At 44.4% G+C, this 18,006-nt stretch overlaps 1 protein-coding gene across 15 annotated transcripts in view; it reads right to left on the bottom strand.

Annotated features, from left to right (window-relative positions):
* Window positions 1–727: 727 nt before the first annotated feature.
* PAK1 (p21 (RAC1) activated kinase 1) overlaps window positions 728–18,006 on the bottom strand; it is a 75,054-nt gene continuing 57,775 nt past the window's right edge. For all 15 annotated transcript variants that reach the window (XM_072850865.1, XM_072850858.1, XM_072850864.1 and 12 more), the window contains 8 exons: window positions 17,082–17,145; window positions 16,073–16,121; window positions 13,338–13,450; window positions 7,488–7,605; window positions 6,933–7,032; window positions 4,929–5,125; window positions 3,291–3,428; window positions 728–1,382 (listed from right to left, as the gene is read on the bottom strand). In XM_072850865.1, the coding sequence (XP_072706966.1) occupies window positions 1,296–1,382; window positions 3,291–3,428; window positions 4,929–5,125; window positions 6,933–7,032; window positions 7,488–7,605; window positions 13,338–13,450; window positions 16,073–16,121; window positions 17,082–17,145 (866 nt within the window). In that variant the 3' untranslated portion in view covers window positions 728–1,295. The remainder of the gene's footprint in view (window positions 1,383–3,290; window positions 3,429–4,928; window positions 5,126–6,932; window positions 7,033–7,487; window positions 7,606–13,337; window positions 13,451–16,072; window positions 16,122–17,081; window positions 17,146–18,006) is intronic.

The following is an 18,006-nucleotide window of genomic DNA, read 5'->3' as shown; positions in this document are numbered from 1 at the left end:
GTTACTCCCTTGAGAGCCACTTGCTATCCCACAGGACTACAGAAGAAGGGGTAAGAGACAAGGTTATATCACTTTATCCAACACATCCAAGCACCCGGTGACGATATGAACAATAATCCCATCCAACAGATTTGTCTGGTGACAGTGAATTCTCCAATCCTCCCTCAGCCCCAAGTTAAGAAACGCAGCAGTCATTTTATTAAAAGAAAAAATCAGCATACAGTTAAACATAAAGCCCAGTGTTTACAACCAATCCCTCTAGTAGTTCCAGGTTTCCTGTTGTTTTACAGACTATTAGCAACCAAAGGAATCAGTAGCATAAAGAAACCACTATCATTTTAAAAAAATTAATGTCCCCATGTCTCCAAGAAAGCAGCATCCACGATCAGTTTGTTTTCCATTGGACTTGCTCTAAGAAACAAGAGTTTTCAACATCATTTTGCAGGCAAATCTTATCTTTATAATAGTAATTGCTCTGTTTGCTTTATCATACAGGGCAAGAGTCTCTAAGCAGCGTCACAGCGCTGATAAAATAACCCTAAAAGAGCTCTTTGTCAATTTTTCCTGTGATTTACCTTCTAGAACATCAGAAATGTTTGAGATTTAACTAGTTAAGTTGAAACTAAAGGGGGAGGGGGGGCCCTAATTCACGCTATCTGGCAAAAAGATCATCCATGAATTAAGTTCTCCAATGGCTGCAGGAAGCACACAGAGGCTTTCTCCATACTCCCTCGAAGCATCCAGCAGTGCTGTAGGAGGGATGCGTATTCACGCCCTCCTTCTCCTTTCAGTTGTTACAGCTGTTCACATGTCTGCTGCTTGCTTCCTTCCCTCCTCAAGTCATCCAAAGCACAGAGCAGCCTCAGTGGTGTAATAGCAGCTTGCCAGAAGCAGAAGTCCAGCCAACAAAAGATTTAATTTATTAAGATAAACACGGTCTAAGGCTCCACATTATTTTTAAAAATAAACACAGTAAGAAATATGAAAACAAACTGGCTTTGCTACGTGTAGGTCAGGTTCAGACGTTCTCAGAAAGATCTTCTCAACCATACAAAATACTCTTCCCCTCTCACCCCCATCACGAGGATGGAAAGACAGTTCATTATAAGATCAGCTATGTCCCTGTTGCGTGCTAGTCCACATTCAGTGAATGATACCTCTGCCACCCTTCAGGGCAGATCAAAGTTTTAAGAACACCCCTGTGAAGAAGGAGTAGAAGGGGAGAGGGGCAAGTAATTCAGTCTCTGAAATGAACATCTAAGTCTTGACATGATGACTGTGTTGACTCCACCACTTTAATGGTTGTTCTTGGCTGCCTCTTTAGCTGCAATAATCAGAGGAGTGAGACTAGATAGAGGCTTTGCAATTTTCAAGAACTGGTGCTAGGAAGAAGAAAAAAGAAAAAGGGTTAAATTTTTCAGAACATGCCCCAGAAGTCTGGTGGCTACTCAAAATATTGGCACCTAAACCCATATGAAGTCTAACAACCTACTCTAATCTCTAAACAGGTGAAACCAAACAGTCTGTTACCACCACAACATTTTTGGACTTGCCTGAAGTGATGAACAGATTTGTGCCCAACACATGCTAAAGTCTCCAGTGTTTCTACATGTTCAAGACCAAGCAAAACTCAGAAAATTGCCCTGGGGAATTATGAAGTCTTGCAAAATCTATAGTGAAATTCTGTGTGGAAGAAAGGTGTACGAAAAACAACCTGTGCGGTTCAAACACAAGGCACAGGGCTTCCTGCAGGAATCACCTCTCATTTCTCTCTTCCCTGTTATCACAGGTCTGGTGAAAGCATTGCCTTGGCCTTCTATGGATATTAGAAATTTGCTAAGCAGCTGGAATTTAGGAGAGCAGCACAGAGCTTGCAACACAGAACCATTCAGTCAGTCTCCCACACAAGGTGCTCTGTTAAGTAAAACAATATTGATTATCAAAACAGCTCTCAGATGAGAGTGAAGGCATGTAAGGGCAAATTCACAAGCTGTTCTGAAAACAGAAAGCAACTATATCCCACAGGACTTCTGAGCATCAGAAGGGATCAATCCTCCAAGGCAACATGCTTCAGAGATGGGAAAAAAAAAATATCAGAGGCTAAAAAGTAGTTACAAACAGGCAGAAATGCTACAGTCAAAATGTTCTCGTGCTCCAAGGAACAGAATTTTACTGCTCTGTGATATTTTGGGGCTGGAAAGTCCAGGAGAAAAAGTGATCTTTCAACTACTGCCACTCTGCCAGTGATTAATGCTTCATTACAGTCTCAGAAGGCAGCAACACATGCAAAACTGAATCCACCAGACAAACTAGTGGAAAGAAAGGAAAACATAAAAGGCAACTGTCTCACAGCTGAGGTCTGAGTGCCCCTGATCACAGATTTATTTTACAGAGCGCTACATTTGCCACCCCCATGGCAAATTTGACAGAAGGAACACACGAACCACTCCTCTCATCCATGTCAGTAAAAAGCCTGGCAGCTTGGCTCTCCCCTTTCACCAGGAGTTCAGACTAAGACACTGGGTTTTCAGCGAAATAACTGATCATAGGGTGATGAGACACTGGAAGAGGTTGCCCACAGCAGTTGTGGATGCCTCATCACTGGAAGTGTTCAAGGTCAGGTTGGACAGGGCTTTGAGCAACCTGATCGAGTGAAAGATGTCCCTGCCCGTGGCAGGGGGGTGGACTAGAGGATCTTTAAAGGTCCCTTCCAATCCAAGCCATTCTATGATTAAGATATCTCACAAGCTTTGTTCCATCACCTCTGTAAAGAGTAGTATCTGGCAAAACATGGTAATGCCAAACTGCTCCAGTTAATGCAAGCCATCCATATTCCAAAGAGCTTTGTGATCTCTCCACCAGAAGGGAGACAACCAGAACATCCGATACCTAGAAGCCCTCCTGCTGTCCAAATCAGAACAAGCATGGCCAGACCACGACAACACATACAGATGTCAGGGCCAGCTGTGTGAAGAAGCCATGGGAATTAAGGGGCTCAGCATTTGGCAGGCCTGGGGCAAAGATATTATTAGAGGTTGGTTCCAGAACACGCTGCACAGCTGCTGCTAGAAGCAACTACAGCATAAAAGAGGAGTCGTCCATTAACACTTTATTACAGATTTAGGTTTTGGGGTTGGTTTTGTTTTTTTTTGCTCTGGCAGGTTACCTTAGCTGTGCTTGTGCCTTCAGCTGATGCAGTATTTAAGACCCCAAACAAGATCTCTCCATAAGCCTGGCCTCACTCAGGATTGCATGATTACCTTGATTCAGCCCTGTTCCCCATCACCTACTTGTAGCAGCTCTTTCGCAGAACCTCTCTTTTCCACATCCATTTCAAGACAGCGATTTAAGAAGTCTCGGAATATGGATGAAAGCTTTTCTGGATTCTGCAGTTCTGGAGTCCCGTTAGTAGCAATGAGATACAGGGCCTAAAGCAAAAACAAGCACCAAAGAAACAGGAGGTTATGAAGGTTAGATCCCATCTCTGGATTACAAAGACACTCATTTCTCGTCTCCCACCCTCCAGTTCAATGGGGAGGAAAAAAAGCCACCTTATCAGGGTGACTAATCAATGCTTAAGTTTCTGCAAACAGAATAGCTGCCAGCCCTATTTTTATGTGGATGGGATCCAATCCTTTATTGTTTTACCCTCGTAATCTGGGTTTGGATCCTGCAGCCCTCTCAAGAGATTAGGAGGACAAAAACAACATTCCAGACCGTGTTTACATAGGGAAGTTAACTGGCATGACTCTACCAGTACTAGACTCCCGCAATAACTATATCCTCATGGGAAGGTACCCCTGAATAAATAGATTTTGTTCTGTCGGTACTTCTCCTGAGTGCACAAGGCCTAAAAAAATCAATACTATAAAGATGCAGTTGGCTGCTTACAAAACATGTCCAGCAGACCCTCAAGCAGCTTTTAGCATCCTGCAGAAAGAAGCGGTTTTGCTACTGCTTGGGAATGAAACATTCTCACATCCCCCCTCTGAGAATCAAGGAACTCAGAATTCATCCATTTCAGGATTTCATGCAAGAAACTTCCTGGGTGGATTTTCAAAGGAAACGGAAATCTGTCAGAGACTTGTTAATATGCCGGCCCTTTGAGCACATCATTCAGCACATCCCATGGGAGCAGTGTGACAGCCTGGGAACTGGCACAAGTTGAGTTAAATGAGGCCAAAGCACTGTTACTTAACCACCCTCGTTTAACTCAGCACCCAGTTTCTTTCCTTTCACTCTTCTTTGCTGCTGCTCTTCTCTCCCAAAAATCACTTCCAGTGCAAGAAATGGATACAAAAGTTAAACAGAATTTTTCTAGATCCCCTCATCCTGTGTAGCTGAGAGAGAAGCCATAAACCTGGCTTATATTAAGAGCAGTTACCTCCCTACAAACTGACAGCATCTCCCCTTTCATTAAAAACTAAACAAGGGAAAGGCATCAGGAGGCTTAAGCCTTGTCTAAAGACTTATTAAGCTTGTAGCTTTATTTGCAGCATGCAAGGAGGAACGATCCACCAGTAGGAAAAAGCTCCGTTTATAGAATAGTAACGTGTCATATTTTTGAACTTAAGGAGAACTCTACCCCACTCACAGGGCACAAGGATTCAAGAAGTCAGCTGCTTTGGTGCCATCAGGTACTCTTTCTGCCTCTATCAGCATCTCCAGAAAGCGGAAAATTATGAGTGTGCATGATCTAACTCATCAGAGCTGACCAGAGGGTCTGCAACAGGAGGAACCCACACCTCTGCCACCCAGAGAAAACTATAGCTTTTAACTAAAACTATCTCAATCTTCTCACTGCGACATCTAAGGAGATACAGGGCTGCAGGTGGTGAAACCACACTGGAGGGTTCACCTGCCTCCTTTAGAGCCTCTTTTCACCAGCAGGCTTAGCGAAGACCTGAGGGCAAAAGTTACTCGCTTACTCTCAGGGGGTTCTCATTGAGGTAGGGGGGTTCTCCTTCAATCATCTCGATGGCCATTATCCCCAGCGACCAGATATCTACTTTGGGCCCATACGCTTTCCGCGTCACTACTTCAGGTGCCATCCAGTATGGCGTCCCCACCATGGTGCTGCGTTTGCTCTGCTCAGGAGTGATCTGGGCACAGAAGCCGAAGTCAGCTGGAAAATTAAAGAGGGGGGAAAGAAAGAGACATACAAATCAGCAAGTTTCTCCAAAAACAATGCTTACTGACGCCAGAGCTGTAGTACAAGTTACTCTGCTGCACCGTCTGGTGTGTGGCTGCTGCAACTGTGAAAGGAGGGGTGGTTTTATGGCTAATACAGAAGATGGTGTTGAGAAGTAAGTTTCTAAATCTGACTCACTGAGGCCATGAGGATTACAGAGCTGCTGACTTGTCTGTGTCAACGATGAGGATCAGTAAATAACCATATATGGATGTTGAGACACTTGACTGTGTTTGCAACATTATGCAGCTGTAATACGCTATGTAATATATGGTCTAAAGACTGTTCCAGGGTATGTGAAAATAGAAATTAATGCACAGTCTGATATAGATACACCCCCCCAATCCACATACTGTGTTGTCTGGTGATATTTTCAGTCCTAGAGATATTGCTTCCCCAGTAGATATATCATCCCTCAAACAGAATTTTGCTTTACAGAGCAAACAGTGTTCAGAATAAATTTAAAGTACCTAAATTTATACTGATTATTTTCTTCAAATAGACAGAAAGATGGAGAGAGAGCCTTCACACAAAGATTGCTGGGTCCTATGTCTTATTTGTATTTGACTTACCAAAAGAAAACTAATTCTGTTCTTGTGAGCCCAGCAGAATCCACACAGCAAGATGCACTGCCCATCCTGACCCCCTATGGCACCATGGGTCTAATTTTAGGCAGAATGATGAAAATTAAACTGATCCCTAGCTGAGTTTTCATCAAGGGTAACAACCAGGAAAGGTACATATGGTTCATAAACAGAGCAAATTTCCAGCAGAGCCAATAAGCAGCTCAGGTCCAGAAGGTTACTGCATCATATTCACAGGGACTTCTCTAACTTTAAACTACAGCCTGGTACCTGCAATACTGTGCTCAAAGAAGTTATTCCATAAGAACAGAGCACTTTGGCCCTGATCAGCTATTCATCGCTAACGCTCCAGAGATCTGACTGTACCAAAGTACAGCTTTAGTCTAAAAAGCAATTATGTGCAAAAAAAAAACCCCACCTTCTTACTCAGCATATCTGCACTGTGTGAATTTTGAGTCATATCTGCTGTCACTGCTGACAAAAATAGATTTATTTATGCCTGCTGGGTGCTGAACTGAGAGGGAGGGAAAGGAAGCACAATTCTGTTAAAGCTATAGGTGGAAGATAATAATTCACTCATTTCCAGACTTATCTCTGCATGGGCAATAACAAGCACAACAGCTACCTTAGCACCTGAGGGGCAGAACAGTCTCAAGGTCTTCATTACAGGTGATAACACAAGGAGGAAACCACATTTCGAGTCCAGTCTGGGTTGGCATTGTAAGATTAAATGTTTTCTAGTTACACAGTTTTCAATTCTCCCTCCACTCCCCCTGCCCCCCAAGTATCTGCATGCTGAAGAGATCACTCACAAATAAAGACTTCTGGCCCTACATCTTCAAACCCAGGTTTCTAGACTGGAATAGCATTAAAATACTGTTATTTTAGTCCACAAAAACAGATGGCCCAAAGCTAACTTCGAGTTAACCTCACTTAGGTGTTTAACTGAAGTCTGGTATCAGTTCACAAGGATTCATGCTTCCCAATCTCCATTAAAACCAACGCCACAAAAATACCTACAGGAGCGTTTCTACAGCCTCTTCATCACCACAGCATCAAGCATCTCAAACACCCATCTCCCCAACAGGCCTGGCCCATAGCAGATAACAGGCCTGGGCTGATAACTCAAGTCATCACCAGCAATGTTCCCCACATACTTAGTTTGACAGAGCCATCCATTCCCAGCAGGATGTTGTCACTCTTGATGTCTCGGTGAATAACTTGGTTTGAATGGAGGAATTCCAGAGCTTGGAGACACTGAAAAAAAAAAATAATAATTGAGATATTCTTACTGTGCATGAAATTATTCACCAGTCACAATTAGCCAACTAATGGACTCTAACAACATGCATTTTGAGTAGCAAGGGCTTAGTGTCTTAGAGTCTTTCATATATCCAGTATTTGCAGGGCTACAGAGAGATATCCCACTGAGATCAGCAGGTCCTAGGAGGACAGGCTAGTCCGAAAAGACCTGGAGAACAGGCATAACCAAGGGGATTCCAACCCCATTTTGCACTCCAGTACCCCCCTTTAGGGTGAAACATATTAGGATTGTATGCTGCAACCTCCTAGATAAAATCCATCCTCTGAAAGAATGACTGTTGCAATACAGAAGCTGGAGATAGCTATTCCTACGGAGCCAGTGACAGGTTGTGGAAAGCGCGTGCCCCCTTCCCAATCACAGCTTCCTCTGAGCACGAGTGCCGCTTTACCTCTCGGCACACGGCTGCGATTTGTCCTTCATCCATGCAGGTCTCTGTCACAACATCTGTTAGGGAGCCTCCTGCCAAGTACTCCATGACCACCCAGAGCTCTTCTCCTACAAGGTAACTGAAGAGCCAAAACCAGATTTTAAAATCAGCAAGTATGAGCATGCCACTGTTTACCTAGCCAGAATGCACTGAGTTTTAAAGCTGTCTTAGAAGTGCAGAGAAACCATGAGCCTTGAGCAGCGTATTTAACAGTACTGGGGCACCAGGTACTCGTGGTACTTTCTGTACATGGGAGGATCTGATCACAACCTGAATGAGCAGAGGGCAGGGTGAGTACAGAAAGTTAAGGAGAGAGGTAATGGGAGAGCAGGCTACAAGTTTCCTTAAAAGCAAGGCTGAATCTTTCTGCCATGGAAAGGCCCCAGACTAACATGGAAACCCGACTTTACAACTCCTGCTGCCGCTGGGAGAGAAGGGGAAGAGCTACTAGTCAAGGATGGGGTCCAAGCATGCAGCCCAGACATTTGGCACACAGCATGGCTTTTGAGGGGCTCTTGCATCAGAAGAGGTGGCTGGGGGCTGCTTCGTTACTACTGGCATTCTGCTGCCCTAAGCAACTGCCTGCTTTGCCTAGGCCCAGGGACAATCCTGGGTGACACAATGAATGGCTGCCCATGAACAACAGAGAAAGAACACATTTTTTATGCATCATGCATTTGAAAATCACCTCAATCTTTTTCACGCTACCAAACCAGTTTGGGATTTTGTCTGAAAAATTCAGAACCGTTCATAAGGGCAAATGAGAACATCTTCCTGGATACAATAGCAATTCTAAACTTTTAAAATAAAAAAGGAAAGCCCAAAAGGGCAGGTCTTGTCCAAAAAGGCCTGTAGGAAGCTGGGGAGGAGACAGCGGAGATGAGGGCAAGTTTTCTCAGCCATTTGGGATATTCTCTGCTGGGAGTGTGTGTGCTCATGTCTAAAAGCAGAAGACCTGGGATGAAGACTTCAGCATTAACTCATTTAAAACAAACAAACAAACAAACAAACAACAAATCCAAACCACCAACCACTTCTGCCTTTTTGGGCCCATATGGAAAAACATCAACATAATCTTCCATGACAGATATATCAGGATGACACATTCCTGAAGGAAGGAATCATCAGCTTGAAAACCCACCTTCTCAGCCTATCCTCCCGTTTTTAAAGTGAGTGGACAGATGAGTCAAGAGAGCAAGCAGAGAATCTAATTAAAAGCTTCTGCTGGCATTAGAGTTCATCAAGCAGATGTTTGCTTTGCTCCGAAACACTGATCCTACTGAAGAGTGAATAGTGAATTTGCTAGGAGCCAAAGGCAAAAAGCAGGACAGGTCTAGGGAACAATTAGCTAGAAAGCAACAGTGAAGGAGAAAGAAGGTAAGCCCAACTTGGCATGGAAAGTAGACAGAGATGAGTGAGACATCACAGGAGTGGGCAGGAGGTAGGCTTTGACCCCAAAAGGACACACTGACAACACCTGAGCTGATGAAAACACTCCCCCAAAATAAGAACTGTGGTCTGAGATGTGTGACAGAAGTGTTACAGTTACAGAGAGCTTTTAATGTTGGAGACAAAGATGGTGTCTTTGTTTGGTGATGCTGAAGACTATGCAGGGAGGCAGTCTCGAGTTACTTTCAGGATACGGAGCCCAAGGACACAGGGCTATGCTCCTGAGCAGACAGCTCACTGGCAGTTTTTTCCCCAACAGCACAGATGCCAGCAAAACCAGTATCACCTGCACAGCAGCCCCTCGGAGTGACAGAGGAGCAGCAGAATTGCTTTTAGAAGCACTCCTGCCAACTCTGCAGGATATCTACCTTCTAATGAGCTCTGAAAGCCACTCCATCCACACCCTTCCTTCCTGCCCCTATGCTGTTGCTGCTTCTTCTTCTTCATCGCTCCTGCCAAACCAGGCTCTCTCCAGATTTTATCCGCACCCTCTCAAGAAATCAGTGTCACCCTGGACATCACAGTGCTTCCCTTCATTGCAACTAGCACCCTCTGCAGCCCAAATCCACTTGACTGTAAGGATGGGGGCAGAATGGGCTCCCCCGCACCTGCATGACAATCTCAGGTTGCACATGCTGGGAGAAAGCTGGTATCTCTCACAGCCAAAAGGGATGGAGCGAGCCAAGAACCACACTGTGAACCAAAGCTCTGCCACGAGCAGCCAAAGGCATGTGCCAAGACCCAGGCACCTCAATAATTGATAGATCTGACATAACACGCAGGGAGGTGGAATTAATGGTGGCTCCCCGCCAGCTGCTGCCAAGCAAATGTCATTTCAGAAGACTGGGTGGTGCTGTCTCAGGGATCTTTTCACTCTCTTGCTGCAGCAGAGGCCAGTTTTAGTCACTGAGCTGCCTGCTGTAGGCGTGCCTCAAAACCACTCTCAGCAGTTCCGGAGGCACCACCAGGAAGTCCATACACCTACGTACTGCTCTCCATGTGATGTCAGGCATAGCATGGTGTCGCACCTTGTCACCCACAGTCACCTTCCAAAACAAGGCTGGCAGTAAAAACAAGCTGATGAAAGTCTTTGAGAAAGAAGGAGGTGGTCTACAGCTTTCTCTTCATCCATCTGCAAAAGCAGGTAATGTCTGCTCCTGTAAGGTGTTCCTCGGCTTGCACTTAAGATACCTTAGGAACGTGTCCACCGAGGTTTGTCTATCACAAACACACACCAGTCAGTCATAGTCCTTTCTTATTGATAAACTTTATAAAATTTGGTTTTGCCCAGAAGAGCAAGATCATTCATTACAGATTTCTGCACCAGTAACATGCCTCCACGTGCAAGCATGAAGTTAGCCTGGAAAGAAATCAGGGTTTTCTTGTAGCTTTGACTGTCATACATCTCAGCTTTATTCGTTGACCTTCCAGCCCCAGTTGAGTTTGGGGTTGGGGTGAGGGTAACAGTGGCTACCACTTAAAGTGAGGATTTGTGGGGTTTATTAGGTTAAGGAGAGCTCTTCAGAAAGAAAGAAACCAAAGGGCAGGGGTTTGCTTTGCCTAACACTAGGCATCTGATGCCTGTGTTTAGATCCTGAGTTTAGAAGCAGGGCTCTGAGGGCCTCTTTCACGCAGTAGAAAGAAACCAGCACCTCCACAAGGTAACTCAGCACAAGTGGCTGCTTGTCTGCACAGGAAAACTAGTGTGACTGTCTTCAGAGCCCGATACTTCTAAATTCAGCTCCTAAGTACAGCTGAATTAGGCTATGTCACTATCTTAAATGTCACAGCACACCTTCGTGCAACACCGGCCACTTGCGCTGCAGCAGAAAAGCTGTCTTAACCATGAGCAAGTAGGCCATGCAGGTAAGAGAGGAAAAAGCACAGGAAGCCTTTGCATAAGGGCAGGAGCTGAAGCAAAGAGAAGCAAGAGAACTAGTTTATAACAATTACTATCTTGCAGCTCCCATTAGGGACTCAGAAGGGGAGACACTGTCAAAAACAGAACTGCAAAAAAGAAACAAGATCCCATAGTGGCAAGCGCATCCTTCCTCGTACTTCCTTCTGTGACAGCAGTAGGCAGAAGCCAGCAAGCGGCGTTCAAATATCAGCTCAATTCAGCACTCAGGAAGCAAACAGGCACATTAGGCCAGGCAGGAGGGACACAGCTCCCCAGCAACAGGATCCTGCAGTTGCAAAGCTGCAGTGGCATAATAGGCACAAGAACCCCCACGTTCATCCTAGTTGCCGCTCTGTCCATTTGCGGCACTCAAACAAAAGCTAATCCCTCTGAAAAAGATTAGTGAGAGAAAGTGGAGGACAAAAGCAGCAGCTTTTGTTGCTGGAAGTTTGAACAAGATGGCAGGACATGCAGCTACCCTACAGCTGAGATGTACTGGCTAGACAAGGCAAGTGCATGTACTCAGCAATGCTCTCTCTAAGGGGAAGAACGTGTCTCTGGAACAGTTTTGCTAAAACAAAGCCTCTAATCAGCCAGGAGAAATAAACAGTTTCAGCCCAGATTCAATTCTTAACTCTTCTTTACAACTTGTTTCACTTCACACAGCTAATATCCTCCTGCTCTTTGTAAGAAGAGGGCATCTGCCCAGCATCACTTCCCTGTGCCCACACCTCTTTCACAAAATTTCAGGAGCAGACTTTCTGTCCCTTCAACAAAGTAGCTCTTTACAGCCCTGCATAGGATACAGCACCATATAAATTCAGCATCACAACGATGCTGCAGTATACAAGAAGTATTTTTTTTTTGGCTAAGACATTAAAAGCCTGTTAAAGAAACCTGTTAAAGAAACAGCTGATAAGATTTTGATATACATGCAGAGCAAACAAGTGTGCTCTCAGATTTCCAAAAGAGATTCTAGGTCACATCCCTCCATTGTATCTTAAAAAAAAAATGAGCTGCCAAGACTAAAGCCTGCAGCTCACCCTATCCAGGCACTCTTTACCCCACAATAAGCCAAACCTGTAGTTCATCAGGACCGCTGGATTCTGACGGGAGTGCAGCAGACTGAAAATCCTACTGCAGCCCGACTGGAACTAGCTGTATCTTTAACTTAAGGTGAATAATACAGACTTGACACAATGCACCAATGTTACGTTGATGGTGAATTCAACCTACCATGCAAAGCTTTTGCCTGATGGGCTTTCAGTACACCCCAGATTTCAACGCTGACAGTTTGTGACTGTTTCCTGGAACTCAAACAGGGGAGATGCAAGACTTTCTTGCACTTTCAAAGGCAGCTCCTTACCTTCAAAGAAGCACATTTACCGGTTGGTCTTTCCGAAGCAGTCAACCTCCAAACAGCTGATGATGGTGGCACTACTACCATCACCCTTATGTACAGCATTAACATCCTAGGGGGAAGAGCTCTAAAAGCCACGTTTGTTTGGAGACTTGGGCATTTTACTGCCTTGAGCTATAGCGACCAGAATTTTCATGGCTACCCACACTTATTTTAAAAACAGTTTACACTAGTGCAGCAGCCACTGTGCTGCTTGCTTCTGATCTGTTATTGTCCCAGTCCAAGGGACATCAGCTCAAGAACAAGCAGAGCAGGTCTATACACAGATAAGCTATTAGGTGCAGCTCTTGCAGTAAGGAGAAGTAGTGATTCAAGGAGGAGCTGTCCCATATGGACATAATATATCCAAGGTCGAGCCGGAGTGCCACAGCATATGTATGAGCCCACAAAGCCCAGCTTTGAGCAGGGAATAACCCTGTTCCCTCTGTCTTCCAAAGGGATCTTACATCTGTGCCAGGTCTCCTTTTCTACCTTATTCCCACCCGCAAGAAAATGGCCTTGCTTGGTTATGTGTCACATGTCATTCACCCTTGTCACTGTTATGCTACTGTGCAGAAAACCTCAGTGGACAAACACAGGGACAAGATTACCATCTAACCCTTGAAGGAGTTTGCTCCTCTGCAAGCAGAATGTCAGCATTGCACAGCAGAAGAGGAAAGAAGAGGAAGAGGAAAGCAAATACAAATAACACAGTTCAAATTGTTTCTACTTCTCCTCTAGTAGCAGGAAGGAAATGGTTTGTTGTATCAAATTTGGCAAAGGAAAGAGCTGAAAAATGAAGTCCTGACAGCATACTGCTAATGCCTTTGCTGCCAGCATCTCTAAAGAGAGCCTAGATACCACATTAATACTGACTCAGACACCTATTTCCACTAGGATATGGAGAGAGACCACCAAGCCACCCACACCCCAACACTGCCACATGCATTAAGCAATGCAAGGTTGTCCTACACCTGCATTAAGCTGAAACAGGATCACTTAAGACAGTGACAAGGAAATGTTTTCCAGAGTCCCTTTGTGAACTCTTCAAATCATGACATACCTGTCCAAGTAGTTGACAATGTTGGGGTTTTTGTTTTCCCTCATCACAAGGATTTCATTAATAATCAGTTCTTTTTTGGGCTGCTGCTGCAAATTCATCTGTTTGATTGCAACCTGCAGTGAAGAAAGACCAAGTAACGCATTATTACAGGAGTACCCTAGAAACCTGCCAGTACCATTGTCGATTATTTTAGTCCCACATTCACGTGAAGCAGGAAAACACTTTTTCATCACGGATTGCTCAGCCATTTAGTAACTCTGCGAGTTCCTGAAGCCAGTCCATTTCCACACATGCTGGAGGATACTTAAAACCAAAAAAGGACACGGGGAATTACTATTTTCATACTGAACCTTTCTGTCACAGTTGGATAGTCATCTCCATCTACAGCTTCTTGGTAACAAGGAAGAGATCCCCTTACTCTAGCATGGACTGATATGTCAAAAACTTTTTATTTCTTAAAGGATTCTTATTAATTTTATTTTGGATAATAAAATTTCCTGTTTCTGGAAGTTTCTGGAAGTTTTTGGGTGTTTTTTTTCTGCTCCCGTGCAAATTTCTGCTTCTAGAAATCTACAGAAGGGCAGCCGTGCATGGAAGGTGTAAATAATGTAGCCTAAGCGTAGTACTTCGAGGTGGTAATTCTGTTTCTTTCTGTCACAGCAAGACCTGGGGGAAAGAAGCACCCAGTGTTTAGATAAAAGGCTGAAAATAAGTGAATTGGACTCAGCTTTATCCCCAGCCATAACTGAAGGGCAACAGGGATAGATTTGTCCGTTGTAGCCCTTTGGCTTAGTAGCTTTCTGCCTGCTTCAGGATACCTACTCTGCATGTATATATGCAGAAAGCAGGAGGGTACAACACATTTATAACTCTTATGTTCAACTCTCCACACTACCAGTACTTTGTGAGAGCACCTGGCCCACAGACAAGCCCTCAAATCAGTAAGACTACTCAGCACAGCAGGAGGCAGAAACACTTCCATAGACATTACAACCCAACTGTATTTGGTACAATATTTAGGCAAAGGGAATGAAATGTAATTATGCCTTTACAAAACTGCTACTTGCAGAGAAAGAGGCCTAGGTGAATGGAGGGGAGCCAGTAACTCCAGCTCACAAAAGCATGGATTAGAAGAAACAAGCCACAGAATGCCAATATGGACAGATACAATCAGCATTTTGATAGTATAGCAGGGGAGACTATAGAAAAATCCCAACACACGAGAAGGCAAGAACAGACAGACACCATGCTGTTTTTCCACAGTATTTATGAGGGCTGCCAAACAGTACTTAAAGAAGACAAAAACAAAAACTCCATGCTGCTCTTTGCACAAGACCAGAGAGGAGAATGAAAGATGAAGAAGAGAGGGAAGGCATTTGATACAGATAAAGAAATCCCAGACCAACACTGAGGGAGCTTCCGAGAAGCTCCTGTACTTCCTCACTCCTATTCAGAGGTAGACCCACAGTCCAAGTGCATACAGGGGCATTTTCCTTATCTAAGACTGTCCTGTGCACTAGGATACAAACTAAACAGCTGTAGCTATACTAGATAGCCATCATCAGTGAAAATCTTCAGTATTCTTAACCCCGGGAGCTGCCCAAGGCTCCTGTATAGTGTAAAATAAAGGAGTTTCCTTCCACTGCTTCCAAAATGTGTTACCATTCACTTAGGTCCTCAGCTTGAAGGATTGGTAGCAGCGCGCTTCACAGAAAGGAACAGGTCAAGAGCATGCCAAGGTTACAGCGATCCCAAATGCAAATTTAAAAATCCAGGGCCCGATCACACTAGTGTAATGGGAATGACTGAAAAGTCTGTTGTAATATAAGGGTTCAAATATTCACATGGGAGTCACTGAAGGGGTCCAGAAAGAAAGCAGGAAACTATCAAAGGAGTTCCTCCTCCTATAAAATTTCTCATTGCTTCAAAATAAATGCAACGCCCCTTCCTCAGAGGCTGCAATTAAACTGTATTAACTCTTCAGGAACTGGAAAAGGGGGTGAAGAAGTTTCAGCAAAAAGCACAGTTATGAAATTTACTGGTGGATAACCCTGACATTGTACAAATGCAAAGTAGACACGCATTGCTGCAGACTTCCATAAATATATTTGGAATAATGCCTACACTTTCCTCTTTAAAAATCCTCCATCTAGCAATAATGGTTTCCACAGATGCTGCATATCCGTCACTACTAGTTTATTATGCATGCATGCAACACGCAGGGCACCTTTCAATATTCAGGACCGGGGGGGGGGGGGGGGGGCGGAGGGAGGAGACAGACAGACTTTCCTTGTCTCTCAATTCAAGGGCAGAAAGCAAGTGGGCAAAGGGTGGGAGAGGAACTATTTCTATGCAAGTCAACTAGTATAAGTGTAGGAAGCAAAGGGGCAGAGGGCATATAAAAGTGTTTAAATGGGAACAGGCAGGAACCTTGGGGATGAAGAGAGAAACTTCTACTGAGGAACTATCCAGTCTGAACATTTGCTTCAAGCCTTTGCGGTCACATAAAGATTCTTTACCAATATGAAATGATTCAGGAATCAAAACTTGGGAAATCATTTTTTCAATTTCTCTGCTCAGACCACTCGATCGTGCCTTATTAGTAAGGAAATAAATACCTCATTAAAAACAAGATGTCATGAACCCCTGAAAGACCGTTTTTATTTTGCAGCATCCACTTGAACTTTTAGGACACAATCAAAAATCCACTACTGTGGTATTCTGGCAGCACTTACCTCCTGTCCTGTAGCTACATCCATTGCTGTGTAAACTGTACCTGAGGCTCTAAACAAAAGAGAGAAAAGAAAAAAAAAAAACACTTATTAGTGCCTCATAGCAAGACTGAGAGCTTAACACATGCCCCTTCCCACTTGTCTCTTTGAAGTGCTCTCAGTCCCATTCCTTTTCATGCAATAATTCCAGTGGTAAATATAATCTGAAATATTTCTGAGCCAAGACGGCTGTTGGAGCAGAAGCCAGGGAATTTATGGGGAACAAAGCTCCTAATATGGGACATAATGGTCATCCAAACCCTTGCTGCTAAACCAGCAACGTAGCACAGATTGTAGGACCGTGAGTTGATCCCATCTAAACTGGCATGACTGCACTGCCCTGGCTTGCAGACTGCCCAACATGATTACAGAGCAGATAGGATCAGCTAAAGTAAACAAATGTGGCATTTGTAGTGAGGGAAACAGGAGTTTGAGCCTCAGCACATGGAGCTGACACCAGGTCTCTCGGTGATTTGCACTGACATGCCTCACTATAGCCTCTCCCCCAACCCCTATTTTCCCTCTACCCTGCTAAGAGGGGCACAACACCCGCATCGAGGAGAGTTAATTCAAAAAGCAAATCTGTAATTTTAAGATTGTATTGCATACTGAAAATAAGCAGTTCTTTTCCTGCTTGCAGCTATATTTAGCAACCTGATCATCTAATGACATATTTTCTTACATTAAAACACAAATCACACAAAAAACCCAGTCCCTGTGACTCAAGATTTTGCCAGGAAAGGGAGAAGAGCTGGGGGGGGGGGTGGGGGGGGAGGGAGAGACATGGAACCCACCAAAATAACCAAAACCCCCAAAAAATACAAAAGAAAAAGAAAACAAAAAACCCAACCAACCAAAATAAACTCTCCAAAGTATCACCAACAGCTTTTCCAGCAAACTAACTTAGCCTGGTTTCAGTGCTTCCTTCTTAGCATCAGGAAAGGTATAGGACAGAGAAGGAGCGTATACTAACCCTTGTCCAATCTTCTCAAAACACGTGTACTTCTTTTTTGGATCGCCCACACTCACAATACTTCCTACAAAAAAAAAAAAAAAAAAAGCCAAGAGGATTTTAGAAATACTTTTCTGAACAGCTATAAGAACCAACTGTACTTTAAGAGCAGCCCCATGGCCACAGTGGGCTCTGCCAAGCCTCCTGAACCACTTGCCAGAAATCCAGAGGCACACAAACACCAAGGGAGTCCTGTTATTTACACACATATCAGCTGCAGCATTCCCCTCTCACAAGTATTTCCCCTCAGAAATGCTGGAACACAGACATTCAGCACATTTAATCTTCACTAGCAGCCGGTAACTGCACACTGCTAGGCACGGGATGGGTATGCACAGACCTCACACATGTAAATACAATTATTTGCTTGAAACCTGCAACTTAAAGTCACCCCCAGCTTCAACACACTGGATGATGCACTGCCCCTGCACTGCAACATCTTCTGAATTTGGAGGCCAGGGCCTCATTCATCTTAGAGCAAACAGTCTGTTGCAAATCTAGCCAAAGTTTTCCGTATCAGTAGGACTGTAGCCATTACTGACCCAATGACTGGGTTGCAAGACTCAGGGGGGAAGCTGGAGAGACCCTTCAGAGCCAAATCTCCCCTGGCCTGGCCTGGGCAATGATCAGCTGCTCTTCTAGGAACCCAACAGTCAGTGCAGGTTTTAGCAGCAGTTGCCACATGACTGCGGCATTGCTCTGGTTTTGGAGAGCAACCCGAGGCAATCTCAGCTCATTCTCCTCTAATGTGGCTGTTCAGCCAGAAGAAAGTGTATTACTGCATCCCTCAGAGGGAAAAGCACTTTGCTTGGTGTTCTGTAACACGGGGTGGTGAGGGGCCGCTCAGGCTCAAGGTGGATTTGGTATCCACGAGGAACACAATGTT

The sequence above is a fragment of the Ciconia boyciana genome, chromosome 1 (assembly GCF_034638445.1).
Source record: "Ciconia boyciana chromosome 1, ASM3463844v1, whole genome shotgun sequence".
Taxonomy (NCBI): domain Eukaryota; kingdom Metazoa; phylum Chordata; class Aves; order Ciconiiformes; family Ciconiidae; genus Ciconia; species Ciconia boyciana.
This window is presented reverse-complemented; position numbering and strand designations above follow the sequence as displayed.